Genomic DNA, 26,295 nt, shown 5'->3' with positions numbered 1-26,295 from the left:
ACTTTCTTAAGCTGTTGTTTCTCATTGCCTTTTGTAGCACATTAGCAGTAGAAGGCACAAAGACAGAGCTGCTGGGAAGCCCCCCAAACCCAAATACAGTCCTTACAACAAACTCCAGAAGGCAGCACATCCGCTGGGGGTGAGTGTGGTCTTTGTGTCCCACGGTCTGCTGAGCTTGGATGTTGGTCACTTACTCTGTGAAACACATGGGAGGTCCCTCAGTAATGACGAACAATTGATTTGAGAGTCCCACCTCTACATCACCAACAGAATTGATGGTTTAATGAGCTGTGGGGGTGTTTGGCCGCCTTTAGCCACAGGCCAGGACCTTCTCTTTTTGAGTTGGGCTCAGGTTTATGACAGAGCGTGGGGAAGGGAGAAGGGCCAAAATCTTCTGAGTCGGGTAAGTAATCACCTAAAATCTGGTCTTGATGTTAGTGGATATTTTTCAGGAAGGAACAGCAGTGAAAGTCAAGTTTTCTTTATCTCTTTTTTTATCTTCAAGAGACAGAGCATTGGTGTTATTGAGATCCTCAAAAATATTTTGGATTCTGAGTAACACGGCCTCAAAGGCATGGCTTACTTTATTAAGTATTCATCCACGGTCACTGTATAATGCCTGGGAGGTACTTCCTGAGAAAGGCTCTTTTTCCATTACTCTATGTGTGCTCTTTAGATTACTAAACATACTAGTACTCTTAGATTAGTAAACACACTGACTTGGAATTTTTGTAATATTTTAGGGGAAATCTGTGAACCCCGTGACATCTTAAGCTACTATTTATGAGCATGCACTCTTTATTTCTGGTTAACTGTGCCTCAGTCTCTTTCATCAGAGACCCAGGCACAATGAAAAGTTAAGAACAACTGATAGACAATATGTCCTGAAGTGTTTTCTTCAACATAGACCTTATTTATACAGTTGACCCTTCAACAACATGGATTTGAACTGTGCAGGGCCACGTCTAAGTGAATTTCAATAAATACAGTTGGCCCTCTGCATCCACAAGTTTTGCATTCAGGGATTTAGTCAACCTCAGTTTGAAGAGTATTTTCAATCCACAGTTGGGTGTCTTTTTCAGATGGGGAGGGCAGGGCCAACTGTGGTTAAGTTTGGGGGGAGGTGAAAGTTACACGGGGATCTTCAGCGGCACTGGGGACGGTTGGCAGCCCTCACCACCCCCTCGCATTGTTCAGCGGTCAACTGTAACCGGTGCTATTGTGTGCTGCTGACCTATGAAAATACAGTTAAGGGGAAACTTCAGTCGTCTCTTCTGAGAACTAAGTAGGAGTTGACCCAATTTTATACAAATGAAATCACTTTACTCTGAAGCAATTTTATCTGCATTGAGAGACTGTGCATTCCGCCCAGAGCTGATGTTTCAGCATCTCTAGTCATAACCTTAAGCGCCGTCTCTGACCAGTGGAGATGTAGCCTTTGACATTCAGTGGAATAGTTGTCAAAGAGACAAGTCAACTTGTGATAGTGTTAGCACCCAGAACCTCCTTAGCTCTAAATATGTCACTGTTTCTATAAACGGGATCATCTTCTGCGTGAGAACAGCCGTCTTACTGGTGCTACTAGCCAGAGAATGAGCTGGTTGTGTCTGTAGGACTGACCTAATGTTGTTACCATCCCACAAAGTTGAAGCAGGACATGTCAAATTTTGGGGGAGATAAGTTTACTTCTTTCTTGAAAGTGGAATTTTGTTGTTTTTATTTTTCTTAATTAGTACCACAGACCTCTCTATGCTACTTGGGCACACCCTTGCATAGCCTGTAGTAACTGATGGCATTAATGAATCTCTCCTTAAAAATATTGGTTCCGGGGTGGAGTAAAAACTCCCAATTTTCTTCTAAAGATGAATACTTTCCTCAGGAAGTGTATGCACCAAGAAAAATAAAGTAAGGTTGCTGAGTACTTTTCTAAGAACGTTTTTAAAAACCCTAACTCAGCCATTTTCAGGAATCTTCCAAGCCTTGCACATGAAAGACGTTCTCTACACATTCTGTTATTTTTATTGTCAGTTCACAGTTGTGACTTTATCTTTGTAGTTGTTTACTGCTCTATTTAAAAAGCTACCCCACCATATTGAATTCCAAGTGTAGACTCCAAAACGTTTGCCCTCGTAACTCTTTCTTTCCTCTCCCTTGCAGGTAAAATTAGTCTTTTCGAAAGAACCTTCAAAGCCATTGGCTCCACGAATTCTACCAAACCCGCTGGCCGCTGCAGCGGCCGCTGCCGCCGTGGCCGTGAACTCCCCCTTCAGCCTCCGAACTGCGCCCGCGGCCACTCTGTTCCAGACGTCCGCACTCCCGCCTGCGCTGCTGCGGCCTGCCCCGGGGCCCATGCGGACCGCCCACACTCCCGTGCTGTTCGCTCCTTACTGAATTCCACGTGGAGTCCTTGTACTGCAATAATTTTTCAAAAAAACAAAAAACAAAACAAACAAAAGAGAACTATGCAGTGTTTATTTATAGTTTAAAGTATATCTGAAGAGCCAGGACTTTTGATAGTGAATTGAAAAAATTATTTAAAAAAAAAAAAGGAGGGAGGTTGGGGGAGGGTGGGGAGGGACGGTATTTTCTCCAAACTCAAGCATTCCTCTGGAACAGCGGTTGTTTTAGAAGTGATCTCCAGCCTTGACCTGTAGTGGTATCTAGAACTTCTGAAGCCTTCCTGACTGTGCTTCCGGGGCACCTATTTCCCTCTGCATTGTCTTTCCTGCTTTATGAAACAATTATATATGGTCTAAGGGCATTAACTGGTTCTAATGTGTATATAATAATTTACCCTGTAGGTTAAAATAATACAAAAAAAAAAGAAAAAAACAAAACAAAAAACAAAGCAACACTGTGAATAGTAGTCTCCGTGCGGTCCTCTTGCTGTGAGAGCAGTTAGTGGGCGTTTATCCCAACAGAAGTAGATGCAGTAGATGTCTTGTCAAACAATAGTGCTGTGTCTCGACCTATGCCGCTAGGTTTTAAAGAATTGCAAAAGGTAGAACGAACAACTATTTCATGCCAGTTAAGCAGCCGATAAATAAGCAAAAGCGTAATGGTTTTGTGGAGGTCTCCCCGGTCCACATTCTCCTCCGCCTATGCAGCTCGGAGATGACTTCAAGTTCAGAGCAATAGAACAGGACCAAACAGAGACGTTGGGGAGGTAGTAATAAAGATGATTTCTTACAAAGTACCATTTTTACCACCCTAGCCCGGAAATAGGGAAGAGTTTGTGGTGAACCTGTATCTGAAAACAGGTAAAACCATGCGTCATGGGTGTTTAAAAAGAAATTAGTACAACTCTTCAGTTTCATGGATAAGGGACAATCATAAGCTAGGATGATAATGCAAAGAAAAGATTTTTCATGTTAGCTAATATCCAGTAAAAACAGAATATTGAACCTCTGCAATATCCCTTTATATCATACCAGTAGGGTTTTCTCTTAGGCAAAGGTTTCTGCTTTGTGATGATAGGCATTAGCTATTGTTGTGGGTTTTCTTTTCTTTTTCTTTTTTTGCTTTCCTACTGACATGATATAAACAATTAATATATATTTAAATGTTAACTCAGAAAAGGAAATCTGGGTTCATTGCAGACCAAGGATATATTGTTAAGAAAAAATATACTGGTAAGATGCACTTGACCATCATTTCTCTCGTGGAGTTGTAAAATACCGACAGCCTTTGATATTCACCATAAGGCTGAAAGGAGTTGATGTTTTACCTTTAAAACAAGATTTATCAGGGGTATATATAAATATATGTATATTGTATATATGTTAGAAAGACTAAGAGAATAACTTATAAAAAAGAAAATCTATATAAAATAATTATATAACCATCCCATGTTACATGTTATCATTAAGTTGGTAACAAATGGCATAAAAATAGCTGTGCCTTTAATTTGTGATAAAGGCTATTTGCTTTTTCCCATAGAAAGCAAACATGTACCTATCACTATGATGGGGTTTGATGCACCAGTCTGTTGCATTAATAAGAACAACGGCAGTCAAATGTAGAAAAATGATAAGAACATGTACAAATCAACCCTACATGATTTAGGTTTAAAGAAAAAAATATTTTTGAAAAGGTTTTGTAAAGACTATTTAAAAACATGGGGAAGGGTTGGGTATGGCCTTCCCGAAACTACTCTTATCTAAACTGTAGTAACTTTTGAGAGAGAGAAAGATACAAGATGAAACCATTTGAGAGAGAGGTATTTAGCGTATGTCATTTTCTATTTCAGTAACACCCACAGCGTGCTCGGTGCTCAACATGGAACATGGTCTTTAGAGTTCTTGTCTACCATCTAGCTATAGACCTTTGTCATATAAACATATCTTTGAAGCAGTTGGCTTTGTATATCTTTTGTTAGACAAACAACCAAAAAATAAAAAAGAAAGAAGGGAGGAGGGCAGGCAGGTAGGAAGAAAGAAAAAGAAAAACTTAATATTTTATCAGTCTTCGCTAAAAAGAATGTGAAACTGTAGACAGCGTGCTGAAACAGGTGGGTTAGCATTAAAATTTGTATTCGGAGAGTATCTGGTGATTTTGCATTGACCATTGTCTCTCCTCTCTGGTCTTAGCAAGCGCTTGTCGTGTTTCCACCCATGGACTCTGCTAGTACATCAGGTAGAGAGTTCCTCAAGAGTTTGTTGTCTGGGGTTCTGTCTAAATCTCGTGCGACCATCTTCGGACCGTTTTGAACTTGAGTTTCCTTCTTCTGCTTTGTCAACTTTTTTCTTTCACTATAGGTCAGCCTGAATTCTTACCCAACCACCTACACCTGATAAAGCCTCTCTTTCCGTTGGGGAACTTGGTGTTAATCGATGCAGTCTCACTACGGTGTGCTTGTGCTGTTCCTCCCCGCTGTCACCGCAGTGAACAAGCCAGGCCCCTAGAAGGCAGGGCCTGTGGGTTACAAGAATCCTGGATCACAAGGCGTTACTAACTTGAATGATTTTCTGGGAACAAACAAATCAGCCATATTTTCTCCCATCAGCCATATGAGAAAACTCAGAAATACGTCAATTCCTTCTGCCTCACTTCACTATGGAACCATTTTTGTTGAAATGGTCTCTTAAATTGGAGTTGTAATCATCAGTTGTCTTTTACTCACTACCTAATAAAGGATGAAGCCTAACCTTAGAACTTACAATGGATTCTCTGTGAATTGTTTCCCCTCACTCCACATATGTATCAACACCAGATCAACATCTATTAGAGTTCAGACAGGTATAAAGCTAATATTCTTTCCATGAGGGAACTTTCTTTGTGAATAAAGATGAATAATGCAGATTGGTCAGCACTGGTGCTCTGAAAATCCCCAAGGGTCGTTTGACTTTATGGATATACATGTATATGCATCCCTTCTCATTCATCACACCCGTGACAAGGGAGTGATAGAGAAAACATCTCTGATTTCATTTGAAACAAATATAAATGCATTGCAAGAGCCCAATGCCTCTGGAAAAAGCATTGTTGCACCTCATCCAGATCATCCAGACAAATGGGAAACAGTTGTTGGGGAGGTATTGTATTGCTCTTTAGAGAAAACAGGTGATTACAAATGACAAATTGCTCCTCTCACTGGTCCTAAATTTTGAAGACTGGTTGTTCTATTCACATAAGCAAACACAGGTGGCTTTTGGCAATTTATACCATCACTGCCTCATCCAATAGGATCCTGATCTTTAGGTATTCTTGGGTATTCCCTCATTTATTGTAATAATTCACTGCTGTTATCATCATATGTGTGTATGCAGAAATTAAAAACATACCTGTTTTTTTAAAGGTGCTACTTATTTTGCTGTCAAGAAACTATTTAGCCAAGAGAGTGTTTATACTCAGAAATTAAAAGAGCAGTAAATCACTAAACAAAGGATTGAAGATTAAGATACAATGAAGTGTTAAAAATAGGATCAAAGTGTGTTATAGGTATGCCTATGTAAGTTTCTAAGGAACAGAACGATTACATAGCAAACATGAGCATTAAATTTCACTTACGATTAAATTTTAAACTCGTATCTTTGTCTCTACACACATGTAATGTTTCAGCTTCCCTAAAGAAATCAGATTACAAAGCTAAAAGATGATTTAAGTGATGGAGAAACCTCCTCCTTCATCTGAATTGAATTGGTGTATAGAACTACCTTTCAGTTCATAAGCACGGATAATGTTGCATTAATAGCTACTTATATACAGGAAACATTACAAAGTGGCATGGAAAACAGTGAGCTTAAAAGAAGTCAAAGTCTGTTGTAGACTTTGTCTCTGACCAGCTGGGTAACTATTAAATAGCCAACTAATGTGTTGTCCTTAATTTCTTCACGAGTAATACAGATGACAGTGAATAAAAGCTGAGCTGGTTTACTGTTGCCGCATTTAGAGGACCACTTCTCTCATCCCGTCAGGAATAAAACTGCTTTCTCTTAGTGAACCATGCAGCTCTTCACATATTTTGCATGTGTCCTGAAAAGTGTTCTGTATTCCTTCCCATCCTGAGTATATACCACACAGTAGGCTATTCTGACTAACTACAGATTTCACCACCAGTTACAATTACCATAGGAAGTACTAATCCATGATGGACTTACAACAAAGTCATGAAGGATACACTGTATCTCTTTTCTCAATCTAGAACACAACGAATTCTGAACAAAACAAACCCCAATGAAACAACAGAAAGTTGGCAATGTGTGTGTGAAGGGAGCAACAAATTTAAATGCCGCCCTCATTCCTTTGGTTGAGGTTTCTCCCTACAGTACAAGTGGGCCCCTTCATGAATTATGCCCTGGTTTTGCAGGTGTTTTGGCTAATGGCCACATATTAAGACCACGTGCCCCACAGCCAAAGGACAATTAGTTATATCGTCTCTCCATTATTAATAGCAAGAATTCCAGGCATGCCTCGTTTGACTGTTCTTTGCTTTATTGAGTTTCACAGGTGTTGAGGGTTTTTTTGTTTTTGTTTTTGGGTGTTTTTTTTTTAACAAATTGAAGCAAGACCCCTCCACCAGAAAAGGATTAGGGTTTGCTTTATCTCAAGACTTGCTTTGTTACGGTGGTCAGGAACCGAACGGCCACACCACCGTATCTCCGAGGTGTTCCTGCACGAGCTCTGTTGCAGTCATCTGGAACCAGACCTGTCCTATCTCGAAGGTACGCGTATACTGGAATTAAGTACTGACAGTGAATGCTTTACACATTGATTGCTACTGGTTTTCATGTAAAGGACAGGCATTTTTGGAGAGTCTCAGCTGCTCTTTGTAAGAGATTCTTCAGTAACTCCAGAGGCTACTACTATCAGACACTGAAATGGATCATTTATATGGCAAGTCTCTGTTGTCTACTTACTGTTTCTGAGAATGATACCAGGGCTTCCCGAGAAAGACGGATAGGTTGAGCTGTCATCCTCGAGAGACCTATAAGGTTTTTATTTCCAGAAATGGATTTATACCTTACCAGAATTATGAATGGTGAAGGAAGGCAAGTCTGCACTGGAAAAGTCTATATGCAACTTGATTAGATGTTCACGGAGCTTAGTTACAAAGGGTCGCGGGGTTTGAAGAATTCTGTGATGGGCGCAAACGGGAGACACAAAGTTCTTGAGATTATGGAAAATTTAGTTTTCATTTAAGGATCAAGAAGAATTTCATGGCATGACATGTGTTTTTTAAATGAATTACAAAAAATGTGTGGCAGTGTTACATATTGGGGAAGAGGGTTGCAGCCAAAGGATGTGGGCAAAAGATTGATTGATGGTCACAGAACGATGGACGTGGTTTCTGGCTTTAACACAAATTATCCTTGGGGAACCCAGGCCAATTCACTTGTCGTTTTGATGATTCATTTCTGAAAAGTATGGCAGGGTGGGTAGGCAATAATGAGGTTACTTTATAAAGATATACTTTTTAATAGACTGAATTAGTAAAAATAATTAAGACGCTTGTGTTGCGAAATTGGTTCCAAAATCTTAAGCCTAATTCCTATAAATTTCAATAAAATTGTTCTAAAATGCATCTTACACTTACAGTGTGCATATTCCCACATATTTGAAATTAGATGGACCTGATACCAAAGCAATGCCATAAGCTAATTTTTTTTCCTGTAAAAAAATACCTGATTTTTTTTAAAGACACATTTCCTTATACACATGGCGCTGTATGCTAAGAACATATTTCCTCTTGGGAAAATTTTTTAGTCATGTTTTAAATTCATTTTATCACTTGAAATCTCATGTCAATTCAACCAAGGTTTTATTACCTATTTATAACAATAATTTCTGCTAGTAGTATTTAATTTACTGGTATTGTATAATTCATGTTAATTAAATAACCTCCTAAGAGTGGTCACTGGAAAGTGCAGTGTTGTCCAATGTGTGATGAAATACTCAACTTGCATGAATACTGGAGTGCTGGCTAGTTTTAAATGGTCATTCTTAACAATAGAACTACAAACTGACCACATCCAGAGAGCTGAGTGATGGCTATGCTTGTTTACTGACAGGAGCCAATTTGAGCCTTAGTCCCATGGCTAAAAATAGCTTAATCCCGTTGCATTTAGTGATTGCAAATTGAAGACAGTATTTGTTTTTGACAACCAGGCTTCCGATCGAAAACTTTGGCCTTAACATTCCAAAACATTGAATCATATTTCAAATAAAAAACAATAGGCTAAGGTTTTGTCCATATTTGTTGTAACCTTGCAAAAAACAAAAACACCTTAAGGGAAAAGTGTGGTTTCTATTTTTTTTTCTCTCCTTGAAATCCCATAGCTTAGAAAATACTAGCAGGGCTTTGTTCAGTATCAACCGCTTGGCAAAAGGTTTTTATAAGGTTTCACCTGACAACAATAATACCTCTTATTTGACGGAGCATTACCACAAACATTGAAGAGGTACAATAGACACGACTTTATTTAAAATAAGGAATAAAGACACCAGGGATGAAAGAAACTGACTTGCCTGTAGCCACACAGATGTGGGTGTCTGACTCATCAGTTGGCTACAGTGATGCCACATTATTGGAGAAGTAGCATTTTCTGTCCTCCCCTGCACATCTGGGAGCCTGACTTGAGCAGTGGAAGCTAAAATGCTCAGGATGCAACATTGTGCCGCCTTATCAGCCCATGTTTTCAGTAACTGACTGACTTGGCTCTTTTCATCTCAGCCAATCATGCTGAATAACCTTTAGTCAGAGGTGTTAGGTGCCCCCAGGTAGAGGCGGACCATTGAGATGGAATTGGTGTTTTACATTTTGATACTTGAAATATGATTCTGTTGTTATTATGTATTTAATTGCATACCCAAAGAAGTATCCTTTGTACGCCAGTGAAGCTCTAAATTTAAAATAATAATCAGGACAATTTGTAAGATTTGTATCATGCAATTTTTCTGTTTTAAGTCATATAATGAAATTCTCCCCTATGCCAATAAGTTCCCTAATAGGAAATGAAGCTGCTATCAATTTTATTGGCTCAAGTATTTAAAATATATAAAGTTCTGCCTTGTCTCTGGTTCTGTACTAAGTTAAGCTGACAGCTGTAAACAAATTAATCTTTATTTTCCCAGGAATTCTCTTAGAAGAATTTTTCAGTTTCACTAAAAGAAAGACATAGTGCTATTTCCCTGTGATAAAAGTTACCTGGTTCCTTCAGCAGCTCTAGAGACACCTGTAGCCATCATCTCCTTTCTTTTAGACAATATCAAAATTGTCCAGGCAAATGCAACATAATGACAGTTTTAGAAAATTTGTATATATACATCTAATTCTTCACTTGGTTCATGAAATAAAGATGGTTGCTTATTTTCCTCTTACTCATAAATAATCCATAGACAATGTATCCATTTGGGGGAAACATTTTCCTTCTTAGTTTAAGTTCTAAGGCTCTTTGGGAAGGGAATATTATAACAAATTGTGTACTCTGTATGTTCTGCTCTTATTATATCTTACTATTTAGAAAAGTGCAGAAAATTGACGTGACATGATTGTTCCAAGTGACAGCTAAGACTTTCAGTGACTCACAGAATATATGTCTCATGACCGTTTCTCAAAAGAAATGTGTTTGCAGGGAAAAATGATAAAATACTTGTTTTTTTTTCTCTGAATGATGCCTATCCCATTGTCCCTCCTTTCTCCCCTGCTAGACTAGAGTTCTCATCTTTGAACTGCCCACTTAGTACCTTTCAATTAATTGTTAAGCAGAATAGTTACTTTATTTATATCAACTTTAAAACTTTGTGGTTGGTCTTGGCTGAAATAAAATGTTAGTGCTCATAACAGGTGTAAGATCGGAGTCCATGTTTTCATAGGACTGAAAAAAGGTATTTTTGTCTGAACAGTGTTTTTTCAACACATTTTTATCATCCCCAAAAAATCTAAATATGAAAAAATTCCTTTTTAATTGGAAATTCTGATTTCTCTTGAAAAATTAAGAACAATCTAAGAGTCCTAGAGTGGCATTCCTACCAATCAGCTAATCAGCTATTAGCTGCACTTGAACCCTGACTGCCCCCTTTGGACGAAGAAACGTTTTGCAATGTATTATGATCTACTCTCCAGCCCCAGTTACTGTTTCAGGCCTGTGTGATCACTCGTTTGCAAACCCCAGCGTGAAATACTGGTTCTCAACCACCACATCCTCTTTTGCCAGCTAATTTTCAGGGCCCTTTTTCTCCCTCTCCTTCCTCCCCCTGATTCATTATTGCTAGGTTTATCTTGTAATGCTTTTTGATTTTCATTTTCATTTTGGACAGGCAGTTTATAAGGCGCAATGTTTTGCAAACATCAATTTCATTAAGGCTCCCTTCACCAGAATATGACCTGTGACAAATTAATGACTAGAATGTGTGTGGGATTTCTTAGAGTTGACATCCAGGAAAGATTTGATTCAGGCAGTGGGTGACTAAATTCAAGAAAGGGATTCTGCATTTTCCCAGTGTTTTGCTACAGAAGAATTTGGCTTCAGCTATCAGCAGAAATAGAATTTTAGGAAGAAACATCAAGCATATTTCATATAAAAAATAAGTTCTTACCTCTTCTTCCTTTAAGTAAAATATGAAGAAAAATTCAGAAATAATAATGTTTCTGACATACCTTTGCTAAATACATTTTCTTCTGTTTTCAGGGCCACAGACTACTGCAAATACAAGTCAGTTGCTAGATCATTAGTTTGGAAAAAAACATATGAAAGTATTTTTATTAGGTTGGTCAAAAAGTCTGTATGGTACTTTCCATAAATTAAAATAAACATTTTTCATTTTCACCAACAGCATTATTGATTTGGCTATTTTGAATGCATCAGCTGTCTCCTGTGTAGTATAACATCAGTTGTTCTCAATTAATGTCTAGATTGGCTGGCTACCAGCTTCACCTGGTCTGCCGGACTGTGGAGTATCCTCTTGTGAGAAATCTCCAGCAGGGAACCTCACAAACCACTTCTGACTTGTTCAATCAGTCACACCACCTTCTCCATACACTGCATAGATCTTTTTTTGCATTTCAGTTGTGTTTTTACCTTTCTTGAAATAATAAAGCACAATATGCCAAAAATGTTGCTTATTTTCTTCCATCTTCAGTATTCAAAAGGCTGCACAAAAAATCACCAATTTTGATTTTTTTTTAATGCGCGCTGATATGACAGCTGCCACAATGCAATCTTACAAAGTCATTTTGAATGATGTTAAAGACAACTAAGTGCTACCAGAGCCATCATACAGAAAAAAAACAAATGGACTTGCTTGGCCAACCCAATATTAGCTTTTGAAATAATTTCCTTCCCATATATAGGAATAAAATTTAAAATATAGAATTAGCCATACGATGCAAAAATCATTATTCTTATCTACCTGGGCAATAAACCGACATGGACATTGGTATTAACATCCATGATTTTTAAACTGTTAATTCTCTACTGGACAAGGTCTTGTTTGTGTTGTTTTGCCTGGGAATTAAAAGAGAAATAAAAACTAAGTGGAGCATAAGTTTCTGTTGAACACCCCAAGCCAGGAGCAGAAGCCAAAACTAGACTTAAAATCTGGACTAACATTCAGTTTCACATTTTTCAAAGTGCATAATCCAGGCATTGTGAATAATTTCTGGCCAAGTCCTTGGAAATGGTGCATGGTCTTTCCAATCATAGCCTGGGATTCGTGATGCTGAAGCTAAAACCAAATGTCAGCGGAGGTCTGATTCCGGGGAAAACAATTAGAACGTTACTGAGTTACCCTCCTGTTAAAGGGTTCACCTTCAAAAGCCAGTTGTCAGTTTATCCTGTTTATTTCATTACTTGGAATTATTTGCAAGAATGTCAGCACATTTTCGGTGGATCAGCTTATGACGGGAAAGACAACATAAACATCCCCTCTGCATGTTTGTGACTTACAGGCAAAAATGCAGAACTTAATGGAAGCAGAATGCTATACAGGGTAGGGGAAAATAAAAGCCTACTTTGGACACTGTTTCCTTTTCTCTAGATCCCTTTAGATGAGAAGTAGGAGAGACGGGGGCACAATTGCGAGCAACCCCCGGTTAAAAAAAAATATGGTTCTGCCAGATTCATGAGAAAAAAAAAACAACCCAGTGTATGCTAACTCATTTCCGTTGTACACTGTTATACTCATTTTCTAGGGCTGCTAAAAGACTAACCATACACTTTGATGGCCGGAAGCAACAGAAATTCATTCTCTCTGTTCTGGAAAAGGAAAGTCCAAAGTCAGGGTGTTGGCTCAGGAAGGATCTGTTCCGAGTCTTCTCCTAGTCTCTGGAGGTTGCCAACAGCCTTTAATTTGCACGCACACACTCCCATTTCTACTTTTGTTTCCACATTGGGTTTCTCCCTGTGAGTCTCACATCGCCTCCCTCCAGGATGGCCTCTCTCCTCCTTTTGTTACATGAATGCCAGTCGTAATAGATGTAGAACTTACCTTCCTCTCATGTGACCTCATCTTAAGTAACTACATCTGCCAAGATCCTATTTCCAAATAAGGTCACATTCTCACATTCCAAGGTAGGACTTTGACATCTCTTTTTAGGGGAGGTAGGCAACCCACTTTGGGCTTACTGCAGTTCTCCCAGAGAACTAATACCAACAATGTGTACCCCTCCCTTTGAGGGGTTATTTACAATCTTAGGACTTGTCTCATTCTTGAGCCAAATCAGTACCACCGTGCCTTCCGCCTTTGATCTTGAAATTGGAGGTGGCAAGCAAGCAAAATGGGACCCTGAGCACTGTCTGTTCCTCTATATTTTTATTTCTCAAACACTCTCTTCCTTACTTTCCACAACCAATCCTGTTGTCTTAGGCTGGCCCCCTGGAAGCAGAACCCAAAATCGGATGCTAATGAAAGTTGGTTTTTATTTGAGAGAAGGAATAAGGAAAGCAGGACAGAGCCAGAGAAGAAAGCTAAGGGCTAGCTTCAAACTGATCTCAGAGGAAGCTTTGAAGATTTTCAATATTCTTTAATATATTATTTGATCATTGATATAACCCAAGGATATGGTATTAAAAGAGACATGTCAGAAAAAAAAGTGTTGAACTGAGGGAAAAAAAGGGATGGCTGAAAGGACCATTGGCAAGGCATGGGCTGTCTTTGGGTCATCTGATTAGTCATCCTGCTTTGCCTGGTATAGTTTCAATGTATCCAGGTTGCACTGGTGTAGTAAATAGTGGTTCTTCATTGCAAGCTCATAAATGCCCTGGTTTAGTTAATGAATTGTATGGAGATTTTATTTTTGACTCCCCTTTTCCCAAATTATGAAATAAGTGTGTTGAAACTGACGATATTTAAGGACCCTTCCAATAATAATAGTTTCTGCAGAGTACTTTGTATCTAATAAAACATGTTGCTTTTTGAGGGAATCTACTTGGGCAAGAGACAGAACGTGTCTCCTAGAGAATTATGATAAATTATAAGTGACGTTACTGAATTTCCTCTTTTTCCTTCCCTCTATCCCTCACTTACCCCTTCATGTACCCTTTATACTGTGCAGTCACAACAATGCTTTGTTGGCAAAGTGAGGGGAAAAAATAATGAAAACATATTCAGTGCCAGGTTCTATACCAAATCCTATGCTTAGGGTATTTTCACTATCATTTTTTCAATGATCACAGGGACAAATATTATCATTCCCATATTAAAAATGTAAAATAAGATCAGAGAAGTCAAGCAGCTGCCCCAAGATAAATACTAAGTGAGCTTTGGAGACAATCTTTAGATCAAGAACTTGAATGTCTAATTTGTTTCTACTGTACACTGCAAAATTTTTAATCAGGCTCTTTCATCAAGAGAATAACAAAATGTCATAGACACTAGCTAGAGAATAAATAACTACAAATCGTGTGTAGTCCAGGCTAAAGGACATACATTTTAATTAAACCTGTTAGGGAATAATGTCGGCAATGATCACAATGATGATGATGCTGACGACTCTGAGCTTATTTCAGATTCACACCACTTCACTCTGGCCATCTTTGCTTTTGCACTAGAGGGATCAAAGACACTCAGACCAAAGTGCGAATTCTATGTCCAGTCACCAGCCCTTGCTGCTCTTGGCAATACCTGTTATATTCCATTTCAAATGTATTTTATGTCATCTTCCGTGTGTTGTAGTCACTGTAACACAATAATAAGATTGTCGTGAGAGGGGTCATCAATTACACAGCAGCAAGGAGAGGTCCTGCTGAACCTGATGAATTCTTTAACAGCAGTCAGAAAATCACAGAACCCCGAGACGTCTGGTCATGGCCTCATGTCTGCCCCCGCTGTCTCTGAGCCAGAGCTCCAACCAGGGCAGGTGAGATGTATGGCAGAAAATGGACATTTTAAATCAGGTAGAAAAATTACAAGGCCAAATTTGCCTTCCCGAGGGCACTCTGAAAGCTCTGAGGACTAACTATCCCCATTACTTAATGGAGAATCTTGTTATGATCTATGATACCTCTGAGACTAATTGCCTTCCATTTTTGATATTAAAAATGCTTGTATATCTTAGGATCTGGGGTAATGACCTAAGGGTCAAGGAAACATTTTTCAATTCTCTACAGTTTTTGAAGGATGTAAAACAAATGGCATTAATGATTAAACAACTAAAGTTGCCCTCTCGGAATCACCAGGAAAGCTTGTTACACAAATTCTCGGGCCCCAACTAAGGCAGAGAGTCAGAATCTTTGAAGATGAAGTCCTTCTTGTTTGCAGCTCTTTTGGTGGTTCTGATGCACGCTATACCTCACTGTCTAAGAGCTCCTCGTGCCCACAGTCTTCAGTGGCCTTTCATTGTCATCTGGAGCATGACACAGGGCACTGAAATACCACCACCACTGGGAGCAGGCTTTTCCCCCAAAGACATTTTTCCACATTAGCATACATCTTCTGTGGCGGACAGATAGATTCTTTAGGTGAAGAGGACATTATTTTGTGATTTTCTATTAATCTATACCACACCTCTTCTACAGGTAAAACAAACAGCTTGGAAATATATATACACAGCAGGGCAAAAATAGGTTTATTTATTTTCTGTAAAGACTCTTTCAGACTCTATAATGAAGGGCAGGTAATTTGTGTTTCATAGATGTAAGCCTTATGCAGACAGACCAGAATAAAAATGGAGAGTTTTGATAACTACATAGCTGAGCAGCTTCTAGTGAGTTGACATGCCCTGGATATCACTGTACTTCTTCCCCTGCAGGGACACACTGTGATTGCAAGCTCCAAATTCAAAGAGGCACCTACATTGAGAACACATGCCTGCCACCCACCATGCCTAGGAGTCTCAAAACTGTAGGGGCCAGTAGACAACAAACAATAAAAGGGTACCATTCATTGGAATGAGAATTTGAACCTCTGTTGCAACAATGCATATGAGGGCAGATGCCACCCCCCCAAAACAAACCAGACATTTATTTATAAAAATTTGTGTACTTAGTCTTACATGTTTAAACTTCAGTCATCTTCAAAGTACTTTTCATCCAATATAATGTACCTATTGAGATGTTTTTCCACTGCTCAAAACAGTTTTAGAACTCATCAATTTTGATGCCTTTTATTGCTTCTGCCATTTTTTGTTTCACCTCTTCCACATCAGCAAAATATTTCCCTTTGAGGGCTTTTTTCCACCCAGGAAACAAACAAACAAACAAAAAAGTTGCTCGAGGGCAAGATCAAGTGAATAGGGAGGGTGGGGTGGAGGGGTCATCCTGTTTCTGGTAAAAAATTGCTGAGCACCCAGTGTAGTGTGGTCAAGTGCACTTGTAAATTACCCACCATGAAGTGGGACATGTTGAAAGAGTCTTCACAAAAATGCAGTGAAGCCAAACTCAGCCTCTCACGACAACGCCAGCTGATACTCTGATCCAGATGGGTTCCTAGAACACTCACCTAGTGGAGGAAGCCTGTACTACAAGGGGTCCACCCTCCAGAAGATAATTCTGGTTTTAGGGGGGTTCATAATTCACTCTTTCCATGGGTTTAGAATGATAAGGTTGGATACATTCTGTTCTACAAATATTGAGTCGCTCCTGTCCAGCCACCTCTTTTATAATGGGTTAACTTCACGTCATTGCCGCCTGCATAGACAAACTTGCCCAACTACTATGCTATTCACAAAATGTCTGAGCTTGGGCCAGTTATTTAATTACTCTGGGCTTAAGTTTCCCATCTGTTAAGTGGGCATACTGATAGTACACCTACATTATAGTGTTTCTGTGTCCAGTAGCTAACATGTGCAGTGTTTAAAATAACACCTGACACATAATAAGTGCTGTATAAGTGTCATTATTATTATTGTTATTATGATCTATTATTCCTCCATTGCCTTTTAGAAACAAGCTTCTAAGCCAACTGGTAGTTTTCAAAAACAACAGGTGTTTTGCACCCATGATTGTCTTAAGTGGGTGTGCACGCACTTGCGAGCACACTTGTGCTCCTGTGCATGTCGGTAAATCATCTATTGGTTGGAACATCAGTGGTAAGGAGGGGATGTCTGTGCATGTGGTTGTGTGTGCTGGGAGCTCTTTAATAATTTGTATTCAGGAACAAAAATGTGTTTGAAAGTGCAGAGAGATTCTTCAGTTGGTAAGTAATAATAGTTATCACTTATTGAGCGCTTCAAATTGACCACACCCTCTATAATTTTATTTAACTTTTATAAAAAGCCTTTGAAGTAAGCTTTATTAGGCATAATGTGTGAAAGAGGGCATGCATAGTCTAAATTAGGCAATTGGCCCAACAGCAAATAGCAGCGAGTACCCTAGTAGGTATTTAAACCCAAGTGTTGTTGCTTCCAATTGCTCTTCTTATTCTGTTTAGTCATGTCCCAAATTAATGAATGTTTCACTAGTGAGCCTGAAAAGTAGTGATGCCAAAATTTCCACTATCAGGTCTTATCATTTAATTGATCCGTCCAGTCATCCAACAAACATTTCTTGAAGGAACAATTTGCTAAGCAATTGGGATATATATGTTTTAAGCCTAAAGCATAGCATTTGTTTTGAGAATTTCATACTTTAGAAAGTAGATGGACAGGCAGACCAATAAATGTAGGTTATGCTGGGGGGATACATAAAATGTATGAGAACCAAAAGAGAGAACCTAACTTGTAGGTGGAAGAGGAGAAGGGCGGTCAGGGAAGGCTTCCAGGTGAGACAGCATTTCAGAGGAGCCAAAATTTATTGAGGGTTACACAGGATGGGGTGCCATGGTGTTTCTAAGAGAAGGCGTTCTGGTCTATAAAGGCTGGTCAAGTATTTCTCAAACAGCCAGAGGCATTATGGGCAGAGTCTTTGGCCTATTTAGATGCACTTACCATAGACCACGGAAAACAGAAGTGGACCAGATGAGATGTGAGTGAAAATAGAGATAATTGGCATTTCCAAAGGGATTAACTTGAAACGTAGCCCGGTTTCATTGGTTTGGTTGCCTAATTCCTCTCCTAATTATGTGTTAAAATGTGTGTAGTGTTCTATCTTGTGTCATCTGTTTTATCTGTTCCTCTACTCCACCGCCCCTCCCTCCCACTAAACTTCACGATTCTTGAGAGGAGACTCAAAGTGCGAGTTGACTGGAAATGAAATCAGACATCTCCTCAGCCAAGTCAGATCCAGAGATGACATCTGACAGAGACTCATCTTTATAAATCAAACTCTCATCCCCGACATTGTTTCTGAAATCACTCCAGAGAATTTTTGGAAAACAATGTTTTAGCATCCCTTGAAAACCAGGGCATTTTCCATTTGTGATAATAATTTGCAGAGGGGAAGGAGATTTGTGTGGTTTTTAGATTCAACACAGGAAGAACAGAACATCAAGTGCTACTTCGACTGAGAGACAGGAACCTCTCCTCCGTGAATAAAGTTATTTGGAGAATGATTTATTGTTTAAAATTGTGCGTGTTGCTGTGATACAAATTTTCAACATGCACATAACTTCTCTAAAGTTACTGATTTCCGAAAGGCAGTCCTTGCGCAGTGTGGGGGTGTGGTCACCTGGTTGCCAAGCTGAACCCTGTGTCCCCTCGGGGGCAGAGTGAAATCTGGACGTGTATGTCCCTCTCCTGGTGGTGAGGAAGGATACACGACCAACTCTCAGAGAACTGGCTCAGAAATTCACAGATTCAATGAATTGCCTCTGTTATTTTCCATCATAAGAAAAGCCCTGATGCCTGAATAAATTCATATTTAAGACAGGCTTTTGGTCAAACACAGGAAAACTCAGTTTTCCCGCTTGGGGTTACACATATTTGTAACATTTGCACATTTCCTTATAATACCTTTATCAAATTGCTTGTGACAGAGAGTTAGTGAAGCCAGGAAGCTCGGGATGAGGTAAGTGAACAAAGATGGGGAATATCAGACGACAGGAAGGGGAAAAATTTCTCATGTATGTTAAATAATAACAAAAACTAAGAGCAAGGGGATAAACTTTCACGGACACAGTTTGGCTTCAAATAGCATCGTATTTTCTGACCAAGAGTATTGTCCAATGGTGAGAGTCAGGTACCAGCTATTGAGAAGGTGGGCGTGGGGACAATGCAGGAACTAGGAACCCTGGCTGGGCCACCACTTGGTCTGCATCCTTAGGAATATTACATAACCCCTCTGAGCCTTGTCTTTCTTAATTGTAAAATATGGATAACTATAGTGCATAATTCATAGAATTTATAAGAGAAACAGGTGCAATAATATATCAATTGCTAAGCGCACTGCTACAATAAAACAACTTAAAATTTAGTTAACTTACTGAATGTTTCCTAAATGCAGTCACCATCACCCCAGGAGTTATATGTGTATTATCTCACCTAATTAGCATGATAACTCCATACTAATGGAAATTTTTAATTATTTCCCACTTCATAAATGAGAAAACTGAGGTGTTAAGTAAGAAACAGAAGCCCAATGTCTCACGATGGTGGAATAAAAATTCCACCCAGGCAGTCTAACTCCAGAGCCCATGGTTATAATCAGTGATCATGTTTTGGGTTAGGAATGTTCCTGGCACACTTAAGGCATTACATAATTAGTAGCCATTCCTCCTCTTATTAATAATGGAGGAGATGCTTGGACAGCAGGGACCTGAAACTATTCAGGGTTTAGTTAATCGCCCTCTAAGAATTCTGCATGAAGGATGACTACAATTCGTAAAAAATTATTCATTGGCCTTAAATGACACTGTCACCTCTGCATTGGCTTTGGACAAAAGCAGATGTAAAATACTGACTCTGCCACTTTGCAGTTATGTGACCCTGGACAAGGTGTTTAACAACTGTGAAGGCCCAAGTTGCCTGTATAATGAAGGTAGGAATATCCACATTGTGAGGATTTAATACAAATAACGTACATAGAATTTAGCTCACTGATCGACACATGGTCAATATTTGGCAGGTGATAGAAATAATTTCTAGTAGTATCATTATATTTATGCTTATTTAGGTTTTTACTGCCCAATCTGTTGTTTTCTTTAGCTTCACCTTTTAACATTGGGCTATTTCATGCCCTAGAGGAGACATATATTTTTAAGATGACTCTGTTACTCTATAAAGGGAAGAGACGTAAATGAGTACCCTAGTTAAAGGAAGATGGAAAAGACGAGAAGGAACCATTGTAACTGGAGGTAGTAGAACTAAAGTAAAAAACGGAGATGTAGGAGACATATGTGACTGGCCCCTCCTTTTGGCCTAAATTTGGTGCCACAGTTAATTTTTAGGATGCATTAAACTAATGACTGTCCAATGGCCACTGAAAAAATGGCCATGTATGCCCAGCAAGTATGAGGAGAGGAAAAGGTACCCCATGAGTCAAGCAGAGTCACAGTACCTAGTTATACTTTCAGAGGTAGGAACTCAAGCCCACCCCAGCTATCCCTGGCTGCCTGGTAAAAAAAAAAAAAAAAAACCATGGTGAGTTCTGCACCACACCTTATTACAGAGCTGAAGTATTTAATCAGAGAGAAGAGAGGCTATCCTAATGGAGATTAATGACCTTGACTGGAACAAATCAAGGTGAACACTGAAAAATGCAACCTATTTAGATAAACATATTGGATTCAAATTGCACACTTAACTCTTTAAGGATGACCTCGAAGTCATATTTTTAATAAAAATATTTAGTAGAATTCAGAAAAATTTAGCATCCTTTCTGAAGGGAGAAAAAAATTATTGACAAGTATCTTTTAGTCTTGAAGGACTTTCATCTCATTATAGGTTTGCGGCTATGTAAAGGAAGGGAGAGGATGAGGGAGGGAGGGTGGAAGGAGGGTATTCAGGGAGAACTGAGTATCACAAAAAGAATGAAACAGAAGCTGAAAATTCAGGCTCCATGTGCTTTTCACACTACAGTTAGGCTGTCACTAATGTGGCTATTAACTTTTCATGTTCAGATTTATTACACTGTCATTACAGCACTTTTCTTTGCTGATGTATCAAACCACTATTACATATTTGTTGGCATCTCATCTATTTAAGGGAAACAAGTGATTACCCGTTGCCACGGAGACTAATAAGGAGTATGCAAGCAAAAGACTGCAGAGTTCTTGTTGGAAGATAACAAGTCACCGGTATTTTGTTTTGATTCAATCATAAACTGTCTCATTGTTTGAAGAAAAATCCTCTTCTCCCTCCTATAAAAAACAAGGGCACTTATTCAAAGGGTAAGCCTACAGTCCTTCTAGAGACAAGATAAATGCACATGATAGACTGAAAATATTTTGGAAAATAGTAAATTTCACTAAGCTTTCGTAGAATATGTAGTTCCTTCCGGGATTTTTGAAAGAGTTCATCTCCATCGGAGAACCGCAGAGCCAAATATGGCCAACAGGTTTCTGAGAACGATAAGATACAAGATTACGGTTATGACCCAGGTTTCCACAGATGCTGTGACACATGTTTCAAGAAAATAACGTGGGCTTTAGAGTTAGGCAGATTTGGGCATCATTTCTCCTTCTCAGGTTGTCGGTCATCAACCTCATCCAAATCACTTGTCTTCTCGTATCCCTTTTCTTGCTTAGAATATAGAGAAAATGATAACATGCCTCAAGCAACGTTGAGATAATTAAATGATAAAACTTTTACAAATTGCCTGAAACACGTTACATTCAAGAATGTGGTACTTCAGATCATCATTCATTGAATATCTGCATTTACTCAGGCATACAAATATGAATAAGACACAGTATAGCTCCTAAACTCTGGATTTTTACAACAATCTAGCAAGAGATTCAGATACATATATAATTCTCATTCAGTGTTTTCAGTATGAATGCAAAGTGGATTAGTTTGGGGTGATGCTAACTGCAGTGACAGCTACATTCCTTAACACTTTTTTAAAGTTATATTTTGTTGATGGTGCTGTTAAACTTGTCCTGATTTTTCTCCATTGCCCCCCTCCACCCAGCACCACCCACTCAGGCAATCCCCGCACCATTGTTCATGTCCATGGGTCATGCATATATGTTCTTTGGCTACTCCATTTCCTACTCCATGGGGACTTTACATTCCCATGGCTATTCTGTACCTACCAATTCACACTTCTTAAACCTCTTACCTCTTCACCCAGGCCTCCAAACCTGCCTCCCACCTGGCAACCATTAAAATGCTCTCTGTATCCATAATTCTCTTCATTCTTCTTGTTTAGTTTGTTTTTTAGATTTAACTGTTGATATGTGTTTATTGCCATTTTATTATTCCCAGTTTTGATCTTTTTTTTAAGTTCCTTTAGCATTTCATATATAATGGTTTGGTGATGATGAATTCCTTTAGTTTTTTCTTGTCTGGGAAGATCTTTATCTGCCTTTCAATTCTAAGTGATATCTTTGCTGGATAGAGCAATCTTGGCTATAGGTCTCTGCTCTTCATAATTTTGAATATGATTTCTTGCTGATTTCTTTATGGTTTCTTGCTGGTCCCTTCTAGCCTGCTAAGTTTCTTTTGAAAAATAAGCTAAGAGTTTTATGGGAACTTTCCTGAAGGTAACTAACTGCTTTTCTCTAGTTGATTTTAAGATATTTTCTTTATCTTTAACCTTCAGCATTTTAATTATAATGTGTCTTGGAGTGGGCCTCTTTGCATCAATCTTGTTTGGGACTCTCTGTGCTTCCTGGACTTGCATGTCTGTTTCCTTCACCAAATTAGGAAAGTTTTCTTTCATTATTTTTTGAATAGATTTTCAATTTCTTCCTCTTTCTCTTCTCCTTCTGGCACTCCTCTTATGAAGATGTTGGAATGCTTAAAGTTGTCCCAGGGGCTGCTTACACTATCTTTTAGATTTTTCTTGTTCTGATCGGTTGTTTTTTTGCTTGCTTATGTTCCAAGTCATTGATTTCATTCTTGACTTCATCAACTCTACTGTTGTTTTCCTGTAATTTTTTTAAAATTTCAATTGTTTACAACTGGATCTTTTTAATGCTGTTGAGGCCCTCACTAAGTTCCTTGAGCATCCTTATAACTCTGCATCTGAGAAATTGCTTATCTCCATTTTGTTCAATTCTTTTTCTGGAATTTTGTTCTGTTCTCTCATTTGTGCCACGTTTCTTAGTTTGCTCATTATGGAAGCCTCCCTGTGCTTGTTTCTATGTATTAGGCAGCACTGCTATGACTCCATGTCTTGGCTTAATATAGTAAGTACATGTTCTGTAGGGTCCAGTGGCACAACTTCCCCTATCACCCAAGCTGGGTTCTTGAGATGTGCCTTTCATGTGAGTTGACCAAACCCTCCTCTTGTAGTTGAGCCTTGATGGCTGTTGGCAGATCAGTGGGAGGGATTTACCCAGGCCAGTCAACTGCAAGGACTGGCTGTGCCCACTGACCACCAACCTCTGCCCTCCAAGGAGGATCAGCTGTGCAGGGACAGGGTGGTTGTTCTCCAATGTGGTCTATAGCTTTCCAGTTGGGTGTACAGCCTCTGGTGTTTCCCTGGTATTGCAGACCAAGGTCAGCCCCCAACTGTGTTTTGCCCAGTCGAGCTATAAAGCATGAGCTATAAAGCAATCCGATATGGCTGCTATTTGTGTTCTGCTTGGAAGGTCCCAGATGAAGCCAAGCTGTGAACCTAGTCTGGCTGCTACTAGTGCAGTGCCTGGAGCCACCTAGCAAGAGGTAGGGCCGGTGGTTCACTGAGGCCAGCTGTTGCTTGTTTGATAGGATTTAGAAAGTTGGGAGGCATGAGCTAAGACCAGCCATTCATATGAGAAAGTCTCTGCTAACAGTTTGGGTGGGCCATAAATTAGATGGGACAGAGCCTCAGAGAATCTTCAGAGTGGGGTACACAATGCTAGCTGGGTTGATGGAGTCTCAGGTATGGCACCAGTCTGCCAGTTCTGTGCCTGTGCCTCTGTTAGGAGAAGGGCTCAGAAAAGGGACAATAGCCTCTGCCCACCTTCCAGTCTGGGGAAAAACTGTCCTCCAGCTCCTGCCTTGATGCCAGACACTTCGGTTCCTCCCTGTGTGCCACTGGTGCCTTTCAAGCTGCTACACCAGCACTGGAGCTCAGAGGAAATGAATCGGAGTAAGTCTGTGTGTGCTCTCATTAAGGGGTACTGTTTGGGACTCTAGAAGTTTCTTCCAACTCAATTCTCACTGGTTCTTGCAGCTAGAAGTTATTAGGACTTATCTTTCTGGCACTGGAACCCTGGGCTGGGGACCTGGTGTGGGGCTGGGACTCCTCACTCCCCAGATATCCCCCTGAATTTTTATTCACCACATGTGGATGTGGGACCAACCCATTCTTCATCTCCCCCCCTCCTAGACCAGTCTGGATGGATGTGATTTTTTCAATTACATAGTCATCAGGTTTCTATTCAACTTGGTATCTGACAGTTCTGAGTGATGGTTGTTCTATATTTTAGTTATAATTTTGATATGGTTATGAGGAGCTGAGCCATGTTTGCCTGTGCCATCATCTTGACCAGAAGCCTCCCTTAACATTTTTTATTAATAATTTCAACTTGAGTTTCCAATGGTTAGGTCACTGGCCTTCCCAAGTTCACTTAACATCAAGAATCTTTTCATTTGATGACTTCATCCTTTTCTGAAAACACTGCTTAGTCTTCAGTACTGTGGACAGAGAGGGTGGAAGATTGCACTAAAGAAGTTCTTCAAGGCCAGAAGTGAAAGAGTTACATGTCACTTCCACTTGAGTTCCATTGGCTATGAGTCAATTGTACAGTTGCACTTGACTGCAAGGGAGACTGGGACTTTTTTTTAGCTATGGGCCCAGGGAAGCAGAAGTGGTTTATGAGCATCTGAAAGTGTCTGCAACCCATAATGAAGCATAAATACAAAAGAGACACAAGGCAGGACCATGGACTTCAGCCTGGTGTGGTTGGTGAAGAGGGTATGAGAGAAAACTTTCTGGAAGAAATGATAATTGAATTTTGTTGAAAAATGAATAAGCATTATATAGGCAACAAAGAACATGACAGAACATTTGAGGCAGCAAGTAATTTTTTAAAAAATTCTGGGCAATCTTTTATTGTTTTGGCATTGGCATACCATAGGTTGTTTCTTCATTCATCTATTGATGGATTTTTGAGTTGCTTCCAGTTTTGGGCCAGTACAAATAAAGCTAGGAAGAATATTTTTGTGCAGGTCATAGTATTGATGCGTGGTTTCATTTTCTTGGGTAAATGCCTAGGAATGAAATGGCTAGGTCATATGGTGGGTATCTGGTTTACTTTGTGAGAAATTTACTCAATTGTTTTCAAAGTAATTGTACCACCAGGAGTTTATAAGAGTTTCCAATTACTCTGTATTTTTGCCACTGTATGCTCAGTCCTTTGAATTCTAGCCATTTTAATAGATTTGGTATTTTATTCTGGTTTAATTGGCTGTTCTAAAAACTAATGATGTAAGCATTTTGTGTACTTATTTTTCACCCATATTTCTTCTTTAGGGAAGTGTGTTTTCAAACATTTTGCCCCATATTCTTCTTTTAACTGTGTTGTTTATTTTCTTATTATTGAGGTCTAAAGAATATTTATATATTCTCAAATCAAGCTCTTTATCAGATATGTACTTTGCAAAGATTTTTTTTTCCTTCCAATCTGTGGCCTTTCCCAGTTTATGGGTCTTTTTCTGGGCTACATATTCTGTTCCATTGATCTATTCATCTGTCTTGGTGTCAAAATACAGTCTTCAATTGCTGTAGTTTTATAATGTCTTAAATAGGGTAGTTTTAGTTCTCTAATTTTGAACTTTTTAAACAGGCTCTTTGCATTTCTATATAGATTTTCAATTCAGCTTGCCAATTTTCATCAGAACAGTCTTTTTGAGTTTTGATTGAAATTATGTGGAATCTTTATGTAAATTTGAGAAGAATTTATATGAAACTGGTGTTATCACCTCATTTATTTTGGGTTTCTTTAATTTTTCTCAGCAACTTTTAAAGTTTTCAGCTATAGTTTTTCATATATTTGTCAGATTTATCCTCCTGCACAAATTTTATATTTTATGATACTCTAAATGGTATCTATCTTTAAATTCCAATGTCTAATTATTTCTTATGACTATATAGAAATGAAACTGATTTTTATATACTCATATCTTAACATCTTGATAAGATCAGTTACTAATTTTAATATTATTTTGTGTAGATATCATCAGATTTTCTACATTGACAATCATGCCACCTATGAATTTTAACCATTTTGCCTCTCTTCTCTGAATTTCTTTCCTTGCATCTTTCCCTAGCAAAAACTCCAGTGAATACTAAATAGAAGGTTTGTTTCAAGTTCTGGGATATTACAAATAAAACTTTCTCTTTTTTCCTTAAGATTTTATTTATTTATTTTTAGAGAGAGGGAAAGTGA

The 26,295-nt window shown here is 39.0% G+C and overlaps 1 protein-coding gene across 2 annotated transcripts in view; it reads left to right on the top strand.

The window, feature by feature from the left end:
* The window catches only part of ZNF385D (zinc finger protein 385D), a 282,105-nt gene extending 279,570 nt beyond the window's left edge, over positions 1-2,535 (top strand). For both annotated transcript variants that reach the window (XM_037143986.2, XM_037143985.2), the window contains exons 7-8: positions 38-139; positions 2,158-2,535. In XM_037143986.2, the coding sequence (XP_036999881.1) occupies positions 38-139; positions 2,158-2,391 (336 nt within the window). In that variant the 3' untranslated portion in view covers positions 2,392-2,535. The remainder of the gene's footprint in view (positions 1-37; positions 140-2,157) is intronic.
* The last annotated feature ends 23,760 nt before the right edge of the window (positions 2,536-26,295 follow it).

This window comes from Artibeus jamaicensis, unplaced genomic scaffold (assembly GCF_021234435.1).
Source record: "Artibeus jamaicensis isolate MK-2021 breed Jamaican fruit bat unplaced genomic scaffold, CSHL_Jam_final contig_519, whole genome shotgun sequence".
NCBI classification, from domain to species: domain Eukaryota; kingdom Metazoa; phylum Chordata; class Mammalia; order Chiroptera; family Phyllostomidae; genus Artibeus; species Artibeus jamaicensis.
This window is presented reverse-complemented; position numbering and strand designations above follow the sequence as displayed.